We start from the raw sequence: 27,593 nt of genomic DNA, 5'->3' as shown, positions 1-27,593 counted from the left end.
ATATACCTTATATATATTTATATTTTTTATTTAAAGATGTTCTTCTCGATTCCAAGCTAAATTTTTCAACGCACATTTTGGATAATTTTAACAGAAATATGAATAGTTTTGAATATATCCCTAGAAATAGTGTACACCTTTCACCTTACTATTTCAAATTATTTTATTGCTCTTTGGTTCGTTCCTTGCGTTCCTTAAGTATGCGTTTGTAATTTAGCCCCCTTATTATAATTGTTATATAACACATTAAGGCTGTACTGAAAAGTTTCTTAAGATCCCTTGCTTATAGTGTTGATGTTAATATTTTTCGTAATTATTACATAAGCTCTAATGTTATCAGTATCCGGTTTGATATGTCTTATCTTTAAATTAGACGACATGATGCTTTATCATTTTGTAAGATCTTGCATGGTTTAGATCATTGTCCTATTACCTTGGGAGCAGTTTCTTTTTAACACTTGTCAAAGAAAGGTTAACCTTATTATCCTCTATAATGTTTCTTTCACCTTATCATTCAGCCAATTATGGATTTTTTTCTTCACTCACCAGGACTATGCGTTTCTTTAATGAAAATAGATTGGATCCATTTTCGAGCAACATTCAAATCAAACATTGTCAATCTTAACTTTTAAGCTACGTTTCTTTTATAGTGTTAAATTATTTTTGCATGAAGTTTTTGGCTTTGTTAATAATTATTTGTTCTGAAGTATCTATATATATTTTTTTGGTAATACTAGTAATATTTGTATTGTTATACAATACTAGATAATAGTATTGTGTTTTATTTAATATCATTTTTGTAAATTGGCTCTACTGTATATTGAAATAACTAAATAAGTTGCTAGTCTCAAACATTCATTAAAATGATCCTGTTGGTTTACCTTCATAATAATTTTGTATACAGGGTGTCCCAAAATTAGTGGACGAAACGCGAACCCTGTATTCTTTGGTCAAAAATAGCCTCACTTTTTCCTATAAACATATAACGGCAAACGCCCCCCAAGGGAGCTACGCCCCTTTTAAAGGGGGTACCTGAAGATGGTTTTTTCCACTTATTTTCGAAACGGGTAAATTATGAAATGACAACTAAATTCAGCATATCAAAATTGGGAGACTACCAAAATTTCAAATTTTTATATTTACCCGTTTCGAAAATAAGTGGAAAAACCATCTTCAGGTGCCCCCTTTAAAAGGGGCGTAGCTCCCTTGGGGGGGCGTTTGCCGATATATGTTTATAGAAAAAAGTGAGGTTATTTTTGACCAAAGAATACAGGGTTCGCGTTTCGTCCACTAATTTTGGGAGACCCTATTTGAATATAGCTTATTCAAAAATAATATACTTATGATCTTTTTATTCCGCAACGCATTTATTCACGTCTAAATGAGCTCTTAGTACTGTCATTCTGTCAAAATAGTTTTACCTGTCAATTGTCATATTTCAAAATGGCGTTCGAGGGTTCGTGTTGTTGATCTTTCTCGGTGTTATGACATCTGATAAAAATTATTTTGTTCATTGATTTTTCTTGTTTTCTTTATATTTCGGGCGTGTTTTTTCAAATGTAGAGTCTCGCAAACCTACTGCGAGCTTAAAACCAACATTCAACCAAGGTAAGTGCCTCAAAAGTGCAATTTTTACGTCTCAGGTAAAAAGCACCACCCACGTACTTTGCTTGTGGATAACACATGATTATTCTCCCTGTTTTATCAATATTTTGGTGCTATTCAGGGATATTGTTTTGGTTTTATAATAAATCTCTAAAACTACATTGTCCAAACGTTTTTTTTAATGTTATCGGAGCCTGCCGGTGTTTTCTTATGTTTCTGACAACTGTCAAAGAGGAACTTTCTGTTTTTTTTTTTCAATTTTTATTCAGTTTGACCAATTAAATTTAGTCTCTTAGGATACAGGACTAACAGAAATAGTGTTCTTTGTTTAAGAAGTGTTCACCTGCTGAAAATCTGTGCTAAAAATAGATCTTATCCACTCTCAAGAATACATTATTACCTAAGGCATATAATTAATGCAGATTAGGTTGTAAACAAACAAGTTTTTTTGCCAGATACAAGGTGATTGTTCAACACTAACTACTGAATTTTGAATTAATTATCATTCTATTGTTTAAAACTTAGATGGGGAACTAAGAGTAATTTTTTATTTTGACCACTTTGTAGACTTTTTAAAAGATGTGTAGGAAGTACATAATGAAGCAAGTACATTAAAAATATTCCCGAGCTGTTCTTTGTTTATGTTTTGTATTATATATCAGAATCAGAGTTATATCAGAAAGAAAAAACCAAAATTGCTTTGATCTTGGGTGTACTCTATACCCTATTTTTCATGGATCCTCATAGACCTATTATATAATTTTAAACTCTTTATTTCTTTATTACATTAATATTCTATTGTAAAAAAGTAGATCAAAAAGAACAATAACAAAAAAACAAACTAAAAATATATTTCCATTACTACTATACCCTTATAGTTGCCTCCATCAATGTTCTATTTTTCTACTTTGCCTTTATATTCTATTGTCAAAGGTGTTGAAAGCTCTGCTAGCAGCACCTTTGATGATAAAAGAACTAGCAAAATTGATTATTGGTGAAGGAAACTGTACATATCAAACAAATTTCTCTTACTACCTGAAAATATATGTGTCACTATAAAAAATTTAATTGTGTAGGTAGTTTTAAATTGGTTTAATGAAATAGTGAAAATATAAATGAAATTACAATGTTTGTTAAGGTGTATTGATATAATTAAGTAGTGAATTTTTATAAAAATTTCTTTTACAGTTTTCCAAGCGTTAATTAGGCTTATTTTAAATGGAACATTTCTGAGAATATATAAATTTCCAACAGTATTGTTTAATAATTCTTATTAGACTTATCTTAAGTTACCTCTTTGGAAATTCAGTGGAAATCTTTTTAAATATAAAAAATTAACAATTCTCAATGTTATTATTAAACCAGTTTTTATAAAAGTAATTTAGTTAAAGCTTAAATAAAAATGTGCAGTTTGTTGAGCATAGCAGTTTCCATTCTGCTGGATGGGAATTCCACTCGATTAAGCTTTTGTGCAATCTGGCTGCAACCAATAAAACCTAAGGACAACAAAAAAGACACAATGTTAATATTGAAAATACAATCTAAACTAATCCCATACATCAACTTTAACCAAATATAGCACACAAAAATTGTAACAATTCATTTGCTATTTTCTATTTTGGTCATATAAAAATGGCTTTTTAGGTGAGAAATAGGTCAAGCACTAATTTTAAAATCTTGTTTAAGTGCATACATTTGCTGTAGTGCACAATGGCATACAATTTCCAAAGAAGGCAAAATAACAATTTGCAACAGTAGGTGCTCAAAAAAGATCAAGAAATGAAGATGCGTTGCCAGTCTTGTCAGAAACCATGATGTGTGTTGATTATCATGTATAGATGTGCTGGAATTAAATAAATTATATTAAACATATTTTGAGAGTATTTATGTACATTTCTATTAAAAAATATTAATAGTTAAAACAGTTTTGATTTTTTAGGAGAATAACATTTTTTTCAAAAGTTCTTTTTTTCATGAATATTTTTTCTTTAGAATACTTGTAAACTACTTAAACATCTTTTGGTAAGTGTAAACAACATTGTAATGACACAATAAAACTATTTGATTTGGTTTGATTAAACATAGTTCAAACTACACAATCAAAAAGGTAGTGTTATCCAATTGGTCTGGTGTAAGATGTTTAACTTACACTACTCTACATATGCATGCCAGTCTGTGTTATATTTAGGTGTAGGTTTAATTATTTTGGCAATCTAAAAATTAATTATGTAAAATATAGTTAATTAGACTGATCGGGAAAATTACAGAGTATCCCAAATTTGAGGATTTGGATCATTGGGATTTTGAACTCAATCTGATTAAGAATTACTAGGTGCCTTAAGGAGATCGTCCAGGAATCCTGTGGCTGAGAGTCCAAAATTCAGTTTTTCACTTGCTATCTCATTTTAATCTTCGGCAATGTGCACAATCATCTTAAAATTGTACTTCTTCTACACATTTATGACCATGACGGACAAGAAAATAATTTTATAATGATCGCTCTACATTATTGGCAGTAAGATGGGTTTAAGTGTCTTATATCTTGTGGGTATAATATTCAGAATTAAAATAGGTATGGAGGTGATTGTTAAAATAAATTTTCTAGAGAAACTCAGTTGTTAAAACAGACCTAGCGGACTTATATTTTATCCTTAAAATATTAAAATCAATATCCTTTGTTGTGTGGGTTGTAATTCTGGAAACTCTACCTCAAAGTTCTAAACTTTCTGAAATAGTCCTGAACTTCTCAATAAATGGCTTAGATAAATAAAACCATCTGTTTTTGACACTGATCATATTTGAAAACTTTACAAATTCTCTATTCCCTATATGTCTTTCATGTATGTATGTCTATTATATATATATACATCCAAGAAATTTTTTTAGCTCTCTGTGTATTCAAGAACAGTTGACTTTAAGGAGAATTTTTTCTTATTTTTTTTTTCCATAAAACATAATAGGGTCTGTTGCAGCATTCACTCTAGATGTTCAATTTCACTAACAAATTTAGATTTTTCTATGTTATTGAGCTCTAAACTCTACTACCAGCAGTACTTTAAATATGTGATGCTATATAATATAATTATTTTGTAATTCACGTAAACGTTATACATCATATAGAACTTCTATTTAAAATGCCATTAACATTTACTATTTTTATCACTTATAAGTTGTATTTGGATCATGGAATTTTACTATTTTCCTCACTTCAATTTCTTGAAGATATTGCAGTGATTTATTGCTTTCAGGATTTTTGCTTTTTGAAGTTTGATGCCTTTTTTCTAAACCCTGGCTGATACCTAAGAATTCAATTGTTTGATTGCCAATAAATTGTAAAAACAAAAGTAAAAATATGGGATCTATGATAATCCTATTGACTGCGCCAATTAAAAATTGGTAACATTAGAATCCCTGAGCTCCATCTCTAATTTTATTTATTTTTTTAAATGGAAAACTGTGTTGCCTATATTACAATTTGTTGCTCTGGATATAAAATTAGTATTTTATATCTAAACATAAGAATCTATGATAGCTACAGAATTGATCCAGTACAGAAAGAGTTTTTATTATCCATTGCCTTCAAATCAAATGTTTAAAAAAAAAAATACATGCTTTATTGTTATTAACAAAGAAAAATTGTTCTAAACAAAGCTACCTTAAGTTAATACCACTAAACTTAACCACTACACCCCATACACACTTGAGTTCTGAAACAAACATCAGAAAACAATACATAAGAACAGCAGAAAAAAAATACATAAAAAGTAAATTAAATTCCATAATTATTATCCCCTCAAGTATAAGACAGCAAAGAATTCTAACCATACAAACAATTCAAATACTGTAAACTTACACTTAGGGAAAATTAGAATGTGTCGACGTAGTATTCATCCAGTGAATAGTAACATTTTTCGGTCAAAAGTATTTTCAATTTACGTTTAAAAGTGTCAATACATGTTGCCTCCCTGATTCCACCTGGTAAATGATTGAAAATTTTGATTCCCTCCTAGAAAATAGATTTTTTAGTTAATGTGGAGGAGGGGATTGGAAGATTTAGATCGGTCTTGACTTGACGCGTTAAGTATCTTGGATTTGGGGTTATAATTTTAAAGCGATTTGCAAAAAGTAAGCAGGCCACTTCCTGAATGTAGAGCCTAACAAATAATGGGCGACAGGAATCTCTTGGTTTAGCCCCACAGATGTAAAGTACAGCACGCTTCTGTAAAACAAGCAGCGTTTGTAGAAGGTAGGCAGCTGCATTACCCCAGAAGCAAATGGCATACCTAAGGTTGGATTCAACTAATAAAAAATATACAGATCTTCCAAACTCCGTGCCAAGCTCCAGGGTAGCCGCTCTGACTGCAAAACAACCTGTAGACACCTTTTTGCAAGTACCGAGGATATGCTCTTCAAATCTGAGTTCTCTGTCAATGAATATACCCAAAAATGTTGTATTATCAAACAGCTGAACTACTGAATTAGAAAAAGGCATGTGGTCTAGAGCACACTTAAAACACAATAATTTGGTTTTTTGAGGATTTAGTGACAGCAAGTTTGATTCAAACCAGAGATTTACTGCCTGAAGATCAGTTGCTAATGTAGTTCGCAGAGTATCTGTGTCTGGGCTGTGCCCAGTGTGAGAAGTGTGGTATCATCGGCAAATAGAGTAAATTTCCCCCGTACATTAAGATTGGTAAGATCATTTATGTATAGGAGAAAAAGTATAGGCCCCAAAACTCAACCCTGAGGAACTCCCAAAGTGATAATCAGAGTACTTAGGTCCTACAAGCACTCGTTGTTGCCGATCTTGCAGATAGGAAGCAATCTTGGAGCAATATTCCCTTGCTCCAAGAAAGGTTAATTGTGTCAACCAGTGCGTTTAGCGCCGTTTCTGGAAGGTTGAGAAAAATCTTAGCTGAAAGGTTGTCTTCTCCAGTTGAATTTTTATTTTTTTTCAGTATACAGAATATCCTTGAGTTCGTTTAGGTTTGTAGGTATAAAGAAGAAGGAATTTGGAACATGAATGGCTGGCATAAAGAAAAAAATTTTGCTGAAGTTGTAGAGCAATATTAGAAAAAAAATTGTTAAAATCATTGGGAGAGACTTCAGGGCATTGTCTTGACTGCTTACCACAATTGTGATGAATATCATTAATAATTTTCCAACTCTCCTTATATTTGTTAGATGAACCACTTAAACGGTTGGAGTAGTAAGTTTGCTTAGAGATTCTTATCAGACGACGATACAAGGCTCGGTAAGAATTGAAATAGTTATAAAAAACTGGAGAGTCAGTGAACTTTCTTATTGTGTGAAGAGATCTCAGATTTCTTGAAGATACTTTCAAACCCCTCGTGAACCAAGGTTTTATAGGTTTGCATTTCGGCTTGATTTTAATCATTGGGAAGGAAGCATCAAAGAGCTTAACAATTTTTGTGTGAAAGGAAGATAAATCGAAAATAGAATTCCAGGACTCAAGAGCTGAAAGTTGACGAAACTTATTAAAGTTATTAATACGAAAAATTCGACCATATCGCTGTGCAGATACACTACATTCCTTTTGTATACTTGCTATTTTACATAGTTCACAGATGGAATCAAATTCCAATGTTTTATTCATGTAGAATCAAAAATGTACAATATATGATTTATGTACATGATAATTACAAAAATAATAGTTGCTAAAACTTTATAGCCACAAGTAGCTGAAAAGTTGAAACTTTAAAAATATTTGATTGACCAGTATATCTCTAAAACTAGAGAAGATTTTCTAGTTGTACAGTATGGTATGGTGAGTGTTCACAATAGACTAAAATATCTTCTGGAAGCATAAAGCATTCATTATGCCAATGGCTTACCACGAATGTCCAAACAAATGTTAAGTATTTTAAATCTATTGCCACACAAGTGTAGTTTAAGAATTTGGGTGGAAGGTGTCAAAATAAGGTTTTGTCATATAATTGAGATAAATCTCTTGTTGACTGTGACTATTGTCTTTATTAGGCTGGGCTGTCCTAGCAAGATGAACAAGTTCTTGAACATTTAATTACTCCTTAAGGTGGATGAATCCAGGCATTTTTATTTCAAGGAAAATTCTCTTGTAAAACTTTATGTTAAGCATTATGGTAGACATACTAAAAGAGTTTGTTTTATGATATTCTTAATTACTATTACTGTAAATTATTTAGTGTTCTCTATAATATAATCAATTAAGCTACACAGCTTGTTTGTTAACATTTAATGACTATTCAATTCGTAGTAGATACTAAGTAATGCAATAAGTGTTAATTAGTAGTTTAATTGTACTCTAAATTGATAGGAGCTGTGAAATATTAAATAAATAAATATGTAAAAATACTTAAATTGTTCTGAAAAACAAGGGATCTCTTACAGGCATGAATATATTAATTATGTTTAGTCTATGAGACCCAGGTCAACATATCATTGTGCATAATATAAACAAAAGTAATATGTATCTACTTTTCTAGTGAAGGTAAGTACAATAATCACAATACATTTATTATTTGTAGAATAAACAGCCGTTTATTTACAGATCTTTTATAAATGTCCCTGTCAAATCCTTGCCCAACAATAGGTATTTTTAAGTTTTTACACAATTTTGTATTTACTAAAAATAGGTCGAATCGCCGTACACAATATCTGTTGGCCCATGTTCAAAAAGACCAAGTCCGAATCTCAGTTTTACTTCTTATTTCTACTATTTTATTTTTAAATTGTTTTTCGGTTTGTGAAAGTCGTAAAAGTTAAATCCACTGAATGAGGCTTTATGCTGGTTGAAATAGCTTTAAATTTTGTCGTAAAAACTATTTTCGGTTATTCGGCAAAAAGGAATGTTTTAATAACATTAAATCGTTTTTATTAAGCATATAGTGGTATTGTCTGATTAGATAATGTATTTGCATTGTTTTTATTAAATTTAAATTGTTTAATAGTAATATATGTATTAATTTAATTAATACATTATATTTATGCTTCATACAATGTTATGTGTGATGTTTTACGAGCCATTTAATTTTATGGGGAAAAAAAGGCAGATTTATTGACATGCATAAAATGATTATTTAGCATTTTAGTGGCTGCTATCATCAATTTCTCACCATATTTTTATTACAGTGCATTTCTATACACTACATGGATAAACGCATTTCATTGCAAATAGACTTAAGTTTTTGACACTACATTTTAATATGCCTCTTTCAAAAAGCATTACCAATTGTTGTGAGTCATTGCTTAAAATTATCTAACATGTAAACAAATAATATTAACCAAACATCTCAATATAAAATAGTATTTTAAACACAGATAACCTTGCTATTTATTTTTGGGAGACATAGTTTCAGAGATAAACACCGAAAATTTAAGAATGCTGTAACAGATTACTTAGGTATACCTCACACCGATAACGCCTAATCATTAGGAAGAAATTAAAACAAAATTAACAATTTTTGTTAAAAGTAAAACATTAGTAGTGAACACTATTTTATGGTTAGCAATTGCAAAGTTTAAATTTGTGTTGCCACCCTTGAAGTCTCTGTTATGTTCCAATCTGATGAAGGTAGGGAATTCACCAATCAGAATATTTATAATTTGAAGGATCATTGGCCTTTATTGAATATTGTGCCAATGTACTTTCAGAGCCAAGGTAGTGCTGAGGCGATAAATCAATATATTCGGATATAACAGATTGATTTTTTCATTTCAGAGTCAAAGGTTATGGATGAAAGAAAGGTCAGGAATCATAGCATTATTAAATGAAGAAAAATTGTATAGTTATTGTATAGTTAAGTTACACACACCTACATAGAGAACCTTCTTAAGAAGCTTCACCTCAAATGTATGTAGTCTTCATTTATAGATGATATAATAGTAGATGTATGTGCCATAAATGGTTTATGTTGCATGTATTTTGAAGAGATAAGTGGAAATTTTGTTGAAATTATGAGCCACTTATTTATCTTACAGTGCTCAAAGAGGGATTTTTCATTTTTAGATGTCGAAAGCATCTAAATTGGTTTTTAATTTAATGAATTGGTTTTTACGTTTGGATTTAAGAAGATCTGTACATGAAGGATACAACCTCAAAATCCTAAAAGTATCATTTTTGATCCACATTTTAGCCTCTAGAAATTCCACATTTAGGATATTTGAAGAGGCGTGATTATAGATGTTCAGGATTGTCCGATTCAGCCTTATAAGGACGAAATTATGCCATAATCAGAGGAGGCAAACTATAATTTAGGAGCAAGTTTTAACTCCGTTTGAAATTGACCTTTTTTAGAGGTTCTTGAACCCACAACTTAGTTAAAATAAGACACATGCTATACATAAAACAAGAAAAACAAATAGAAATATGAGAAAAGAAACTAGAAGCGGTACAACCATTTGGACAGTATCCCTAGCATTATAAAGATGAGCTTATGAAATGTTTGAGGGTACTAACTTAGCAGAAAGCTCTCACTCCACACGATAATAAAATAGCATCTTGAAATTTTACATTCATCTATAAAAACGCCATCTATAGAAAAAAGAAATACAAGTAAAAAAAGGAGATTGGCAACTTCCAAGAGGTAGAACTATCTGGATAGTCTTTTCTGTTTGATAGTATATTTTAATACAAGATTATGATCGATAGCAGCAGCCTGAAATTTAAGAAAACTTCTGAATTTACAAAAGTGCCTTCCAGAGAAATGCGAATAGATAAGAAACCAGATGAGGTACCACCTGCATAGTATTCTTCGTCCTTTAAAAGCTTTTATAACATAATCATAGAAACTAAGTAGCATGAATTCCTTTATCTATAGAATAATAGAAAAGCACCTTGACATGTAGGTTTTTTCTATATCTTGTTGAACCTAAGATTCACCTATCAAAATTCCGTCAGTAGAAGAAGAAATAGGAAAAGGAAATATGAAACTAGAAGAGATACAACCAACTGGAGACTTTCCTTTTCTTTATAAGGACGAGATTATGGAATAATCTTGGGAACTAAAGTACCATCGAGTAGTCACGCACGGATCAATGACGGCACCTTGAGATCTGCTTTTTTGAAGCTTTTCTTTAACTACGATATTCGCATGTAAAAATGGCCATATAAATTAGAAATGAGTAACTGGATTAATGTCGAATCCTTAGTTTCTCTGCAATTGTCTGGCAAAAATTTAGCTTTAGAAGGTTATATTACAGACTACGAGATCGCCAGATTTTCACGCGGTTTGTAGAAAAATAGCGTCTTGAAATTTAACTTTCTTAAAATATTTTCCTATTTTCGATAGATTCATTTGCTTTATATTAATGATTATGGAGTAATCATATGGACTATGAAGCCGATTCTTGGATTTATTTACAATCATTTTCCAAAGTAAAGAGATTTTTTCCCAATATTTGCCTATGCAGTCCATAGAACATAAAATCAGAGATCAAAAACTAGTTGAGTTATAATTACTATTCTCACTACAATGATGAATGTATATGACGGTAAATGAAATTAGGAAGACCCAAACCTTAATTTTTTTATAGAAAGCGATTTGAAATTTCTTGCTTACGACCAGGTAACGGCATGGCAGTTTCGCATTTTCATCTTTTGAATAGTCTCTAATAGAGGACTGAACCCTCAGTGTTTCTAAATTATTCCAAAGTCAGTCATGACAACATTAATAATCCTCGTTGAAGAAAGCAGATATTGTGTAAAACTCTCGAATTAATCTGTTGGTATTTATACAGAATGGGTTGAACAAGAGAAATATAACATCTTAAAAGTAAATATTGAACAATTAGCTGAGAATCTCTGAAGAAAGCCGAAATGTAATTTATAACTCGAAATGGAATTTGATTGATCACAAATCTCAGAAGGACACGCTTTGAGAGATGTGATCAATTGTGTACACTGTGTCCCAGTTTGGATGGGATTGCAGGGTATCTCTGTCCTTTTTTAATATTAATTATTTTTAATTTATACAATTAATCACAATAAGGTCTTTTTTATTTATTTACCTTGTAAATGTAATCTTATGACTCATAAAACCGTGAAAGAAAAGGCATCAAGCTTAGAGTAAAGCATCATAATTATAATTAACCTTGTCAAAGGCTTTAGAAAAATGTGGGTATCCCGAGATAAACCGAGTCACTTTCCATACAGTCAAAAATTAACATACAAAACTAAGTTTGGGTCAGTCGACGTACTATTACTGAGTACATAAACTGTAGTGTTTTTATATTTATTTACTGCTTATAAGATATTCGAGCAAATTAGGCATTTCTGACTGATCACAAACTGCGCTGGAATTAGTAGCTTGATCCAAATGAAAAATCTTGATCAAAATATCCTGTATCCAAGTATAAATATATGAAATAATGAATAAAGCATAGTCAACACACAAATCCATTTTTTTCAATACTCAGGCAACGTAATTACTCTCCCTCATTTTTCCGATGTCCTCTGATTAGACATTTGTCCTATAATAGATACTTATCTATATATAGCTCCATATGATTTTTCATCTTTAGACTAATTTACACCTCTACAAAAAATTTCGACCAAATATCCTGACTTCAAGGATAATTTAATTAGTTACTTATAAAGGCTTGTATATTTATATGAATGCATCAGAAACTACAGATAGCTGCTCCATTATTCCTCTATTTACATTTTACATTCCTTCTTTAATTAAAAAATGGTAATATAAATTACATACAAATTTAGCATCTTTTCAAGTATTGCGATTAGAGAAGCACTGATTTTTATTGACTCTAGATCTGTGCTACATTCTATTGAGAAAAGATATTGCTCATCGTGATATAAAGTTGATCCAATCACATGGGAAATTAAAAAACTTATTTGTCGTATAATTCTAACGAAAAAAGCATAATATTTTTCTAGAGTAAGGCTCTCCCTTTTAGAGAAGATAGTATTGGTAATGGAATTGCTATAGACTCACTTGGATCTACTAATATGACGGCAATAACAAAACATCTATTATTTACTAAATGGAATGATATTTGAAATAGTGTTTGTGGGCAATCGCCTACAATATATTGTCAGTACCTTTATTATATTTAGTAAAATACCTTTATAATATTGGCATAAAGATCTAAATGTGTCCAGGCGATTTATAACTATTATAATTAAAGTAAAATTTCGGCTTCGCGGTTATCCAGGTCATCTTGATAATAAGATAAAAGAATTACCACTGAATTTATGCTAAACCTGCAATATTATAGGCGACCTTAATCAAATATTTTTTGAATGTGAAAAAAGCAATCCAGGTGTTTTTTTGAATCACATAAATGATTGCAAAGTAGAATGTCCTTTCAATTTTACATGTTTATTTAATTATTTAAAAAGTATAAACCTTAGTATTTGGTTTAAATTATAACATATTGTCCAGGCAAGACTTACTTTTATCAAACACTCTAGGGAATTCAAATATAGTTGCTCTAAGACTATAGCTATTTACTTTTGCAAGTAAATCGTGCTTTTGGGCTGTTTTATAAAAATGGACATTTAAATCATCCAATACCACTACTTTTTTATACTTATCTGAGAGATCATATAGGAGATTATTGAGACACTCCAAGAATGTACGTACTAAATATTTCATGATGCATCGAGGATCTGTGTGCAATTATTATCAATAGTCTTGGCAAAGCTCCATTCCACAAAGTTCTGCGTCCAAAACTTTACAATATTTTTGATGATTACAGTAATGATAATTGATCAACTTTATTGGCTAAGTTTTGTATGTTAATATGAAATAATGTAAAATTATAAATAATTTGTACATTTATGTTGCTTTTTAAAATCTCTGCTGAACGAGAAAAACTTATTGACTCTTGTACCCTCTGCCCATTGTGTGGGATCCATAATACTATTTAAATTACTTTCAGACACTCAAACTTTAAAGGAGGCCTAGTCGGCTGGATATTTAGAGGCTAATTTTTGTGCATTTTACCTCTGGATACTTGGGCTTTAGATATTTTACTGCATGAAGTAGTAAATATAGCAGTTGTAGATGGGGTCTAGTTTATAAACGTGTAGGCACGAAAGTTGTGGCGCTGCTTTTAGGGGGCATCCTCCTTGGTTTGGCACAGTTTCTACCAATGCAGTGCCGACTATTGTAGCGCCTTTTCGAATCCTACTTTTATTTCTACGTTCTACTTGTTGCCACTCACCAATATTTTTAGTGCCAATCTGATCATTAGTGTTATTTATGTATTTATCAGAAAGCCTTTGTTGTTTGGTTTTGGTTATAACTTGGTTCGGTAGAGTAGCTGTGTCCACTGTTTTTGTTTATACATTATTATTGTAAACATTTTATGAAATAAAAGGCATTGTTTATTTATTTATTTATTGTAGATGGGAGCAAATGAGATTTTTTTATACTACAACTTTTTAAAAGATGCGTCGAGGTCCAAGCAGCATAAATGTGCTTGAAATTATCATATAGCACGCTATATAACATTTCAAAAAATCTTTATTGTCGTCAAACTTGCTCTTATAAGCATTTATAAATCGGGTGGAAAATCAAAAAGGGCCCACGCTAATAAAATATTTTTATTAATTAAACTCGTTTAATAGTTTTATATAAGATTAAAAATCGATTCCAGTCCATAATAAAGCATTGACAAAATTATTTTACTAATGTTATATTATTGTCTTTTTACTAACTTATAAAACTACGTAAATACAATTATAAAATATAAGTTTAGAAGCTCTATACCTTTTTGTAAAAAGATAAATGGTGAAATTGAAAACAACAGCACGCCTATTAAGGCGGCTTAGCTGATCATATCTGTAATGATTATTATATAGGAAAATATTATTTTAGGGTTCTCCGGTCAAATATTTTCTTGTGTTAATATTCCCATCTTAATTTTGATGCCCCTTCGGAATATTAAAGATTCTGGATAAGTAAAAAGAATTTCCTAAAATTAAGATTTAAACGATGGCAATTTTTTCGCTCAATTTTGCCTTAGAGCGATATTATATACATAAATAAATTAGAAATATCATAAATTAGATCGTAATTCAAGTACGTTTTTCTTAAAATTGCATATGCATTTAATTGAATTCGTAAAAGCCAACATGGCGAAAATAGGCATTTTGAAAAAAATTATACTTTATAAATAAGTATTGGCAGAAAAAAACAAAACGGATTCTATTCTAGCAGATGTCATAAATTAATTGAAAGCGTAGTCTTCTAAGTCAAATAATCTTCTTAAACAACAATTTTGTGGACAAAAACACATATTTATTCTATAAAACTCTTAGTTCACCTAATATAACTTACTAATAAAAAACCTTTATAAAATGATTTTATATCTGTTTTATGCCAACTTACTTAATGTATTATAAAAATATTTTATTATACTGTCACATACTTATCTATAAAACTTTGTTATAAAATAAGGTAATAATAACTAATATAAAATAATTTTGTTTCTTAGTACATTTTGTGTGCTACTTTGGGGTTTTTTTAATCGATTTGAAAAAATAAAATTGAATATTGTTAATATGCAATTGGCTGCATGGTTAAACTGGCCTAATGCCACAAAAAAAAAATCCTAAAATCGATCTGACAACATCGCTTCAATCCAGAGACTCGCCAAATTCTCACAAATTACCTTCGCGATAATGTCCACTAGTGAGCACTTTTTACTCGCCGCTCTTCGCCTGTTCTCGCCACTTTCCGAACTCGCGGCCGTCGCGACGCTGACGCCAGGACGCCTCAGTAAGTTTCCCGTGCATTGCGACGCCGTGCCTTATGCACCAGCAATTTTTTCTCCTTAATGGACTTTTTAACGCACCTCGTTCTTCATAGCGTAAACAGTGAATCACGGTAAAATATGCCGTCTTATTAGCGACTAAGGACATCCTCGGTCTAAAAAACATGTTATTGTTACGAGTGTTCAGCGAACAGGTGCGGCATTTTCAGGGAAAACTCGGTATTTTCAACGGGTTTAAGCCTATAAACGCGAGTAACAAGGATGTCCTGTGACCGAGAGGGCGCCAGGAGAAATGCCCGTGAGCACGGGAGTACAGCAGGTCTCGGTCCTACATCATCAGGGTGGAGGTGCGGGATTGGAACCGCCCAGGAAGAGGTGCAAACTCTGCGATGGTAGGATGATCGACATGTGTGTTGTTGTGTGAACTAACCAGAGTTTACAATGTTTCTTATAAGATTAGTTTAGGTAAATAATTTCGTAGGCTCTGCTGGGAAATTGTTAAAGACAAAAGGTCAATTAATCTATGGCAAAGCTGCGTATTAATACTAGACTAATACAAAGAATTTCCTGACATTATTTACAGCCATAGACCAAAATAAATTACATGTTTTCATGGACTCTTCCATAATGATACGATGTTTCGTCTTCTGGAAACTATCCTCAACTTTTTTTTGTTGGGCGCCATATTAAACTTCATACCAGATTTAATAATAGTAATGGTTATAATGGCCTAACAATATATGGTTTTTTATGCCACGTAAGCAAAATACATGCCAGAAAATACATCTTACAAAAATAAGACCTTCAGGCAGGATCTTAGTTTTACTTCTCCAAAACAAAACCCTTTTCCGTTAAATCTATCTAGCTCTGAGGAAATAAACTTTACTAATATTTTACGTCATTTCTACAATCAATTAATAATCAGTGTAGAAGAAAGACACACATAATAATATTTTTAACCTTCAAATTAGCGTTAGCTTTTCTATAATATAATTCTATTTAGATCTATATCGATTTTCTGACGTCCTGACTCAATCGTGAAAGCTGGGCAGTGATCATTCTCCATGATTCTTTATCTTTTACTTGTGAATCCAACATTTCTGTGAGATCTTTTATTTGATCTACACTGCGAATCAAAATTAACGCATAATCTTAAAAATTACTACTTCAGTCATCCTCGACTAAATTTATTTAAAAAATATTAATTCTACATGTCCATCATCAGGGATAACAAATTAAGAGTTTCCGTCAATACATCTTATAAATCTAGTGTCTCAGGCAAGGTTAAAAGGTGAAAATGAATAAAAATATAAGCATATTAAGATACATGAGAATGGGACCAAACATGGATTTACAAAAACTTTGAAATTACATCATTACGACAATACGATAATTGTTACCTTTTAACCTTGTCTGATCTATAAGATGTATTGACGGAACCCCTTAATTTGTTATCCCTGATGATGGACATGTTATATGTCCGAAACATGTCGGATTAATATTTTTTAAATAAATTTAGTGTAGGATGACCGAAGTATCTTTAGTTACCCATTGACCTATTAACTCCACTGCAAGAATGAACTACTTCTGCAACCTTAAAAATTGTATTTTTTTTAAATGTTTTTTTTGTCTTTCCAGCTCATTTTGTGTCTCTCTAATTTAAATTATAAATAACTAAGACAAAATACACAATGTCTTCTTAAAATTTTATGCCATAAAATAAATCAAATAATTCTATTACAAAACATTTAAATTTGACATTTAAAAAAGGATATAAATCAATAACGGGTATTTTTCCCTCTGGTGTTTATAATCTGGTGCTTGACAATGATCCCTTGTATTGAAAATTAGGGTCTTTATTTCCTATGTGACCCAAATTTGAACCAATCTCAAATAAAGGTCATTCAAATTGTTTGGGGGTCTTGGCAACTGTCGCAGTCGTCTCCCCATGATATCCCACATGTGCTCTATTGGATTCATATCCGGGCTTCTGGGTGGCCAATCCATGGTAGCGATTTAGACTTCTTCAAGATAATCCTGTACCACCCTTGCCACGTGTGGTACTAATTTTGTGCGGCCCTCCATATTATTTTGCCGTCTTCGGCAAAGGTTGTAACTCTTTGAAAACCCCGGCCTGGTCTTCTAATGTTGCTAGCAATTTGTGCAAACCGACTGAAAACTCTGGAGATGGTTGGCTGGTTGACATTAAATCTTTCAGCAAGCTGAATTTGGGTATACCCTTCTGCGTGAAGAGTAACAACTCTAAATTCAGTCTTCTGGTTGTGGCGGATTCATTTCTACAAGAACTCAATATGTTAACTTAAAATCACGTCGAATATCAAAACTCTACTGAAGTAAAACCCAAGAAATTTTGAATGTAGAAATATCAACATAAATCATTTTTATCTTTGTTAGTTGTTTTGCCTTTAAAGGGGTATGCGTTTCTTCACAATATTTATCGAAAATCATCCGTAAATAGTCCAGTTTTAACAATACATGTACTTCTATGGTTTCATAAATAAAAAAATATTTTAAATAAATCTTCAAAAAATTTTCAAAAATTATGCGTTAATTTTTGAGCGCTGTGTATGTAGCTCAACCTTAGAACATTGAAAGACTGATTGATTTGATGTCATTGTGACAAAGGAACCAGCCTACTAATTTTTTGTAATATGTTAAGCCTGCAGATATTAAAGTTTGAATAAAAAATACTCGTGACATATCAAACGGAGGTGAAGTTATAAAATGCTACTCAAAACAGGGCATTAAGAAAATGAAGGAGGATGCCGACAACAAGTTGAGTAACATTGGTTACAAAGCTACAAAGTCCAATTAACAAAAATGAGAAGACCTCAATTCAAAATTGTTGGTTTTAATGGAGATTTAAATCTGGAAGAAATTGAAAAATGTCTGCGTTACCAGAATGACTCCGTAAAGGACACTGATGATTTGACTGTTATCTCTAGTTATTCTAGACAACCTTGCAATCTATATGCTGTATCGCAACACCTCGATAATTATCGGCATGTTCGCAACCCATTTAGTCAAAGTGCTGTGCGTTATTCCTCTGCTGTGACTTAAACCTCCAGTACTTTTCATAACTGTCATTAAGATTTATTTAATAGTCATATCAGACTACAGTCCTGATCAAAATTATCGGATCTTTTGATAGTAAAAGTATAAAAGCATTTCCAATTTCCCAAGAATTATTTAGCCTACACCCCCTTTGTTGGTATACGTTGCCAAGATCATTGAATTCGATAGGATTGTTCTAAGGAAAATAAGATTTTAATTTGCAACTATTTATGATGTGAGTTACATAATTTATTATAAAAGGACAACATAAAGAGTTGTTGAGATTAGTGTAATATTTAAATTGTAGGCACGAAATGCCTTAAATTCCTCACTACTATTGGAATGAACGAAAAAGCTGCATTGCGAATTATTTTTATGAAAGTTTAATAAGTCTGGTTTAGGAGTACAGGTATTTTCTGCATTCTTATTAAAAGATTCATTTAATTCCATCAACTTTTTCAGGTGATTAGGAATATTTCAGTTTTTATTTTTTTGTATAATCAATTTCCGCCGCTCAACTGATTTTATAATACTCCCAATGAGCAAGATTACGAGTACGTCTAAAACGAGTCCTTTTAATTACGGTTTCATTATATATTTTTTATAGTCCCTTTAATTACGGTTTCAACGATATATCACCCTGACATATTAAAATAATTTTAAGCGCAAAAACTAATTTAAAAACATTTTAATAATAATAATAATAAATCATTTTATTGTTCCAATTAATTATAACAATTTTGCAAATACAAAACAAATGTATAAATGAAACAAATGGCCTTTATAGTCAGCTTCTCTCCAAAAGGAGAGGCTGTTAAAGCCGTAGAAAAATTCTAAGCCGTACTAAAAAAATTGTATGTATATAATATCTTATTTTTTCGGAAATGCATATAAACGCCCATAAAAACTCATTCACTGAGAAGCTGCTGTCTGATCCTTCTTTTGAAACAGGATAATGATGTGTTAAAATGAGTATCTTAAAATTTATTTACGGTTGACGCTATGTTATAAGAGAGTCCTCTTTTAAAAAGTTCCTTATTCTGCTTGGGGATCGTAAGGATGTACTTTCTACGTATATTTATATTATGAACATCAGTTCTGTGAACAGTTTTCCTACTGAGATAGATAGGACACTGAAATTTAATGATGTTATAAAACAGACAAGCCGAGTGCAGTACACGCCTATTGAACATTGACAACCAGCTAAGTTATTTAAGCTTATGTGCGTCCTTATTGTCCACGTCTTATGCCACATATAAAACGTATACATGAGTTTTGAAGCTTTCGCACTCTCCGGGCCTGTGTTGTATCCAGAAAAGAACCATACACAATCCGCGAAGTTAAAGTGTGATTTTTTTTTCTACCTTTCTTTCTCATGGAAAGTACCTAAAACAGTTCTTGGAAAACTTTTAAAAAAATCATCAGCTTTCGTATGAAACTTCCGTGAAATTAATTTACATTAGTTTTCAATATATATAGCTATTATATATCAACATTTTTGTAATCCATTAATCAATACTCAAAACGAGTGTATTTACAAAGAAACTCATCAGCTTTAATATGAAACTAATAAAATTATTTTATACGTTTTCAATTAATTTTTGTAAAGCATTCAACACCGTCAAGATTATTTTAATCTATTGAAAAACTACTTAATAGTGAATGGTTGTATTTAAGGAAACTTATAAAGACTTGTATGAAACTGAAAGCAATACAAATTTTCGTAGTCTTTAGTCTCAATATTGTTTTATTCATTTAACCGTGATAGACAGAAGAAAAGAGGTATTAAGCTATAATTAAGCTCAGAGATAAAAATTAATTAGTATTCCTCTAGGAGGGAAAAATTAACCTTTTGTTAAAGATAGATTTTTAACCGCTTTTCGAAACTTGTTTGTACAGAGTTTCTCTCTTCTTAACAATAAGGGAAGATGACTAAACATTTTCTTCGTGATGAATAGAAATTTGTCGAGCTTTTGATCCTTTTCCCCTTTATTTTTGAATCACCTTTTAGAAATCCATGGGTAAATGAAAACAATAACAGATAGACATATTTAACATAATAGCTATATTAAAATGCAATTTGGTTTTTCACCAGTTGGATAAAAGGATTATGATCAATTGGAATTTACTAGTTCAAAAATACATATAACTTTATTTATCCACAAAAAGGATAAATATACAATACAATTTTGTACTTTTAATTTTTCAACCAAGCATTTTGATCAGCGTAGTTCTTCGCGCAATTAAACAAATGACCAGCGGTAAGTTCCGGTGTAGAGTATTCAATGATACATTCGTCTTTGAATTGTTGCGCTTTCGCATATCCTAATTCTTTGTCCACATTTCCTTCGATATTTTTTCTGTTAAGGGAACCGTCCGAATTTTGCCAGCCAAGAGCCTGGAAATGTAAAAATGTATTATAATTAAGACATGAGAACAGTAAATCCATTTAATTAAATGTTGAAAATTGCCCCTAGTAGTAGCATAGGGGGTTTGAGGTCAGGGTTTCTTCATGGGCCATTATATTTTACTTCTTTTGCTAATTTTTAGAATATTTTAATAATATTTTTGCCTGATTTTACAAAATTGTGGCGATCAAAATTATCTTCAAATGGTTCCTGTTAAATTTATCCTATTAATTTTTGGAATCGATATAAGAACATTAACAGATATGAAGCAAGCGTTTGAATGATGAAATATTGTTTGATATTGACATTTTTGTGCATTCTTTGAGATCTCTGAATTGCGTTTTAAAAAAAGCAACTAAAAACAAAAATTAAAATAACTTTATTAAGCCACTGTCAAATCGTAATACAAATTTCAATCAAGTTCTCTACAAATTAATTATGTAATATGAATACAATTTATATTTGAATTAAGAGTTCTAAAAATGAACTGGAAATTGTGGCAAGAGTTTTCTTAATTTTTCAATAATTATACTTAACTGTGTATGTATGTATGTATGTATGTTTAAATCAAAGGCTCGATGAACTCTTTAAAATTTGATCATTTGATATTATTTTTGTTAATAAAATTTGTCAATAAACAGGCATTTACGGAAAAATAAAACATTTTTTGATTTTTTTTGATGAAGTATTCTTAAACCCTAAATCGTGAAACTAAATAAACCTACAAAATAGCGAAATCCCTCTTATTAGAGTGAAGAACAAAAGCTTGGGTTTTAATTTGCCAAACAATATCTACTATTATGTGAAGATTGTGTGGTGTATAATATTTAAAAAATATTAGTCTTACCTTGGAGAAGCAAAGGAAATGTTCATTGACATTAAAAGAACGGGAATATCCACGTAAAGCGTTATTAGCGGCACTAAAGAATTGATCCAGACATCTTTCATAAGCAACCCGATCTATTTGAGAAGATTCTACACCGCTCGGTCTTGCCTAAAAAAACATAATCTTAAATGTCCTTAAAATATATGTACTGATACTCGCTTCATATTGTCATTTAAAGCACCAGGAGACAACACTGATAAATAACTATAAATAGGTACTATAAATTTGTTATCAATGCACATATTCTTACCCAAGCAATAGTAGCCAAAACAAGCAACACCAACACAACTGTAAATTTGCTCATTGTTTTCAACGATTTCGTCTTCACTGGCCCAGATATAAACTGTTCTGAACTTGTATTTAATTTTTTTCGGTTTTTATTTCGGAATTCTGCTTCTGCTTATCATCTATACGAGGATAAAAGGTTAACCGTTAATTGTGAATTCTTATTATAAAATATGATTAGAAATACGCAGTACCATGTTTTCAAGAAAGCAAAATATAATAATATTTATGTTATAAAATAATCATTATTGAAAATCCAGTTCGTTATGGAGTATTATTTTTATAAGTCAGGAGCAGATTCTATACTTTTTTTTTTAATGCAAGTTAGGTATGATTTTTTATACAATTGTTAGGAAATATTTGGATTCCGAATGAATAGCTTCTTTCCGTAATCTGTAATGAATAGACGAATGAATAGACTTACCTTAATTTGTTTTGGTGCCGTTTAAAAGTTATGCTTCAAAAAACACGATCAATACAACTATTATAATATATAGTTAATTTAATTATAATATATAGACAATGAACAATATTTATTTTCATAGGCTTTACAAGAATCGGATAATGTCAATACTAAATAAACGCTGCAATACCACAAATTAGTAGTCCCTAAAAACAACAAGAAAATAAAAATAAAAACTCATTATAATTAACACACAAAATCATAAGTAACATTAGCACTATTAAATGTTAAACAAACAAAAAAACAAAAGTATGTGAATAAGGAGATAGAAATGAGACTATTAATTTATATATTCAAGAATTTCTTGTTAGAATTTTTTTAAATCAGACTGAAAAGTATAAAACCCTTTCAATTCTTTTCAGTTTGATAGGAATTTTATTATATAATTTAATTGGTAAAACTAAACTAATGGTCTATATGCACATTTGGTTAGTTTATGTTTGGGTAAGTCTAACTTTAGATTAACTCTTAACTGTGACTGAGTGTCTCTAGATACAGAATAATCCGATAACTTAGATTTTACATGCATAATTGACTTGAAAATTAACAAACAATGAAATTGCATAATTTGCAAATCTGGAAACATATACGCGACTGAACATAACTGTCATATTTAACATATACCTGAAAATTCACTTTTGTACTGTGGCGCCATCTAAGAGTCATGCCTTAAAACACAAATTAAGGTATATAGAGCCAAAACGGTAAACCATTTCAAACACATATAGGTTGAAAAAATATTGAAAACTAAAATGATAGCCTTAATAATCTAAAATATAAATGGAATTAAATATTCTAATTCTAAGGCCGTTCTTAATGACCAGTATTTTTGCAGGAGTGATTTTTATATTTATGGATATTTACATACATCTAACCATGACGGACTTACTGCACCTAATTAAATAATTGGGTACACTAACTTGTGGACTTGTTATGTAGATTTTCTGCGAAACAACTTACGTTATACATACATCAAAATGATCTAGGGACAAGAAAAAAATCCGTCTTATTTTTAGAAGGAAAAATTTGTTTCCAAGATAAATTGTGTTTATTAGTTGTAGGAGATTCCTTTAATCGAAGCTTATCACATTCATCATATAAGGTTATTTTTGTTGATATTAAATAAATAGTTTACATTTTTCAAGGCGAATTTGATAAACTGAAAAATGTATTAAGTACAATTTTTCCTGCTAGCATAGTGAGAATTTGTTTTAATTGTCAATATGCAAAGGCAACACCTTGATCGTTGAAATTAGATAATGACACACTGGTCCAACAAGAGTAACAGAACCTATACATAATAGGTTTATTCGCATTTAAGCATTACAAAATCCTAATATTACTGCCAACCAGCTAACAAGTAAGATTCAAGTGAGCATTCAAGAAATTTACAGGAACCAAGGCAAAACTGATCGTTTGGCTCTTTCGATAGATGTTCCGACTAATTCAGTTCCCATCGAAAGTTTTTAACAACAAACAAATATCGAAATCAAATTCTGGAATCCATTAAATCAAGGACCAGTCTTCCAGACAAGAGTTGCTGAACTGTATGCAATTATCTTACCTTTATCCCCTAGACCAGTTTGATGTGTATATTATATTGTATTAAGGTTAGGTTTAAATAATAATAATAACAGAATATCTTGACGACTCACAATAATTATTGTAAAAATTGATTGAATAAAAAATTATCTGTAACGAGTGTTGGCTCCTCTATTCTGAAATCCAGCTTGACAGTTGATTAAACGGTAAAATGACAGGTTTTATGTCCTTTGTGTTTTAATTCGTCCATATTTGAACTACAGCTCTTGCAAACGCATTTAAATTTGAGGAAAATTGGAGGGTTTGGAAGTTGATTAGTATCTTAAGCGTGTCCCAAATATTCTCAATTGGATTTAGATCTGGACGGTTCGCTTGCCCATCTATTACGATCTTCTCTAAAATATTCTGAAATAATTGGAGCAACATCTGATTGTGCATTGTTCTGGTGGAATAAAAAACCTTGACTAGGGAGCAAATGAAGAATTTGTTCTATAGGCCCATGTTTTGATCGTGTCTTGCTGAATTCGATAACCAACATTTTTGATATGTGCGAAACGTCATAAGTTTTAATATTAATATACCGTGGTCATTGTCATTAAGATCATCAGACTATTCTTTTAAAATAACTTAAAATGCAAGGAAATTGGTTCAAACAATGATCATTTAGAGTACGTAGTTAGATGGAATGTAATTGCAAAATTGGCAGGTTGAAATGGAACATAAAAGATAAGTATCCTTTTACAGGTATTAAATAAATCTGCTTGCAAAATAAGGGGACAGGGATACAAAACATTCAAAATCCTCTATTAGGTGAACCTGATTTTGATATAAATCTTGTTAACTCATTGTACTATAGTTTTTCAACACATGTTGCAAGATCGAAACTGCATCAATGATCATGAAGTAATATGTAGACGACAGATGCATCACAGAAGTAAAGATCGAACCACAAAACAATAAAGTTCTTTAAAGCAAAGTGACTCTATATATGAATACACATGCCTCTTTTTACAATATCTGAACATGTGGTACAATAGTAAATTTATAGTCAAGTAGACTATTTTAATCCTTTAATTATTCCACAAGCTTCAAGATAGTGTCAATATCAAATGTCAATGTCAATATCAAGACAATTAATTTTACACCATACACCGTTGTCATCCCAATTAACCTGAAGCAATTGAGTATATTTTATCAATAGGTTTATAAAGTTTGAAATTATCTGCGAAATGAGTTACTTATTTTATTGGGTATAACGTCACTTATAGCAAAAATCAATTTCGAAATTACTATCTCACAAGCCCAAAAATTGAAAAGAGGAAGAAAATAGACTTATTCACTCATTTAAAAGAAATATGAACTCAAATCTATAATGATACCGTTCGATATACTTAATTTAATTTAAGTTCAATAAGTTCTAAATACAATAATTTACTTGGGGTGTAATAGATTTTTTATATACCTAGGAGCTGAGGTTTAATCTATTAATCTCTGAACTCGTTTCTTCTTTTCAATATCCTACCTAACTTTGTTATTAAAATTAAAAATCGATATAAACATCGAGAAGACCTACTTTTTAAAAAATACCTAATTTGAACCAATGTTTCGAATCTACTACCGTTATCAAGGTAATTAAAGAAAATTTAAATTAAATTAAAAATATAAACTAAATATACTTATCTCGCAAATCTTCCGCTTATTTCTTTAATACTTTTTTTTATATAATTTCGGGGTTAATTAATAGTTTGACAAACTGTTTTGAAAAATAACAAAAAATTCAAAGGTTACTTCTTTAAAATTAAAGGGGTGTGATCTTAATGTAAATTAATGATAGAAAATATATGAATATCAAATATTTTAAATTTTCAATTAATTTTGAGAAAATCCTGTTCTACCTGTCTTTTTACCTATTTTTTCAGATCTCGGTGAACAATAATGTCACTTTTTAGAAACTCCTAAAGAAACCCTATAATATTATTTATGTGTAGATGAAGTTGAACTCTATTCAAATCTTAGCCTAATACTGAGCAACGAAAGTTGGTGGAAAACTTGATTGACTTGAAAGTGTTTATACATAGAACAATGAAGACTCACACTATCCGTTGATTTGACTAATGTAGATTGAATCCAAGACAGGAAGAATACCCCCTTGAAGCTCTAAATATCGTAGAGCCAACCGCTTGTTTGCAGATAACTGCCTTGGTTGGACCAGATATAGCAGGTCTCTTTGAGAAAAAATTAACTATTTCTTTGAGCTCCTCTTCAAATAATAAATTCCATGCCATATCTAGAGAAACATTGGTAAATGTACGTGATGAATTTAAAAGTAGGCCTTATTATTGTCTACAAAATAAAAATTTTAAAAATGTGTTGCATTTATTGTTTTCCTTGATAAGCTGAGAAGAATTTTTGGCTTTCTATGGTATCATTAATAAACAGTTTCCAAGAGCTTCATGACGATGTATCACTCGACCCTCGTTTTTATTTCAGATTTAAAGGGTGTATCTTATCCTGCCCAAGGAGTTGCAGATAAGGGTGATATATAATATCTTGCTTGATACTTAAGTCTGAGTTATCATAACTCAAAAAAACTAAGATGTTAATTTTTCTTTAATTTTGTCACATTTCATATTTATATTAGGTCCCGAATCAATTTGAAATGGTATTATTTGAAGTCAGTTTTTAACTCTTTAACAATCGATCACAAATGCTCGTTCTATAGGTATCTTGAATACAACTACGATGGTTTTTATTGGTTTGGTTTGTAGCATACACCTCATCTTTGAAGAGCAATTTGGTCTTAGACCCCATAAAACTTAAGTACATAGTTTTGTCGAGAGTTTTGGAGAACGGCCTACAGATTACTGCTATTTGAATAGATTTTTCTAAAAGGGTTTGATTGAATTTTCTTGCTTTATATGTTCAAAAAGGCATAAATTCTGTCAGCCTCTTCAGCCTCAATAGAATTATCTCTTTGTTACCACAAAAATCTCGCCCCTTGGTCCTGACCTCTTAAAATTATATGATTCACTAGCAGTCATTTTGTTGCTTTTTTCTGATCTCATTGTGTAGTTAGGTTTCCTGAGGGTACTGACAATGATCTTTTCTTGTTCAAGAATCCCATTTAACTTCCAGTGAAAGATGAGTAAATGTCTTCTCGAAAATTTCGAGGTTTTTTGTCACTATTGATAAAATACTTCAGGTTCTTAAAAGCTTAACAATGTTGACAGTATGGCTTTTCAAACACTACTTTAACTACCTCTCAGTTTAGTACTCAGAGCGTAACTAACTTTGTAAAGCAAGTAGCTCATAAATGGAACATCCCGTGCTACATTGATTTTGAAAAGAGGTGTTGTTCCTTAGTTACTACACAAAAATTGATATTCATGTTCTATTATGATGTGCAGATTGCCACTTGCTTGCTTTTTCCAGAACTTCCAAGACTAATTATAATACAGATATTCGTACTTGTTAATCAAAACATTTACTAAAAAACTGTTTGGCCTTCAGTACATTCGCATTCCGTTCATTGCTTATAATAGATTTTTTGAAGTGCATCTCATTGTAAAGATATTTTATCTAATTTGCT

At 30.8% G+C, this 27,593-nt stretch overlaps 2 protein-coding genes across 3 annotated transcripts in view; one reads left to right on the top strand and one right to left on the bottom strand.

Annotated features, from left to right (window-relative positions):
• Nucleotides 1-1,451: 1,451 nt before the first annotated feature.
• Nucleotides 1,452-27,593, top strand: part of LOC126740019 (myocardin-related transcription factor A-like) — a 138,342-nt gene continuing 112,200 nt past the window's right edge. Inside the window, exon 1 of one of the 2 annotated variants that reach the window (XM_050445893.1) lies at nt 1,452-1,608. Coding sequence is in view for 1 of the 2 variants with exons in the window: in XM_050445892.1 (XP_050301849.1) it covers nt 15,638-15,737 (100 nt within the window). In the remaining variant the exon portion in view is untranslated. Of the gene's footprint in view, nt 1,609-15,430; nt 15,738-27,593 lie in introns of those variants that run through there. The other variant, XM_050445892.1, reaches the window with a different exon arrangement.
• On the bottom strand, nt 20,469-22,132 carry LOC126740020 (uncharacterized). The gene is made up of 3 exons (XM_050445898.1): nt 21,965-22,132; nt 21,676-21,822; nt 20,469-20,818 (listed from the first exon to the last, which is right to left on the bottom strand). Exons 1-3 carry the CDS (start codon nt 22,016-22,018, stop codon nt 20,618-20,620), a joined length of 402 nt encoding a protein of 133 aa, XP_050301855.1. The 5' UTR covers nt 22,019-22,132; the 3' UTR covers nt 20,469-20,617.

Source organism: Anthonomus grandis, chromosome 8, assembly GCF_022605725.1.
Source record: "Anthonomus grandis grandis chromosome 8, icAntGran1.3, whole genome shotgun sequence".
NCBI classification, from domain to species: domain Eukaryota; kingdom Metazoa; phylum Arthropoda; class Insecta; order Coleoptera; family Curculionidae; genus Anthonomus; species Anthonomus grandis.
This window is presented reverse-complemented; position numbering and strand designations above follow the sequence as displayed.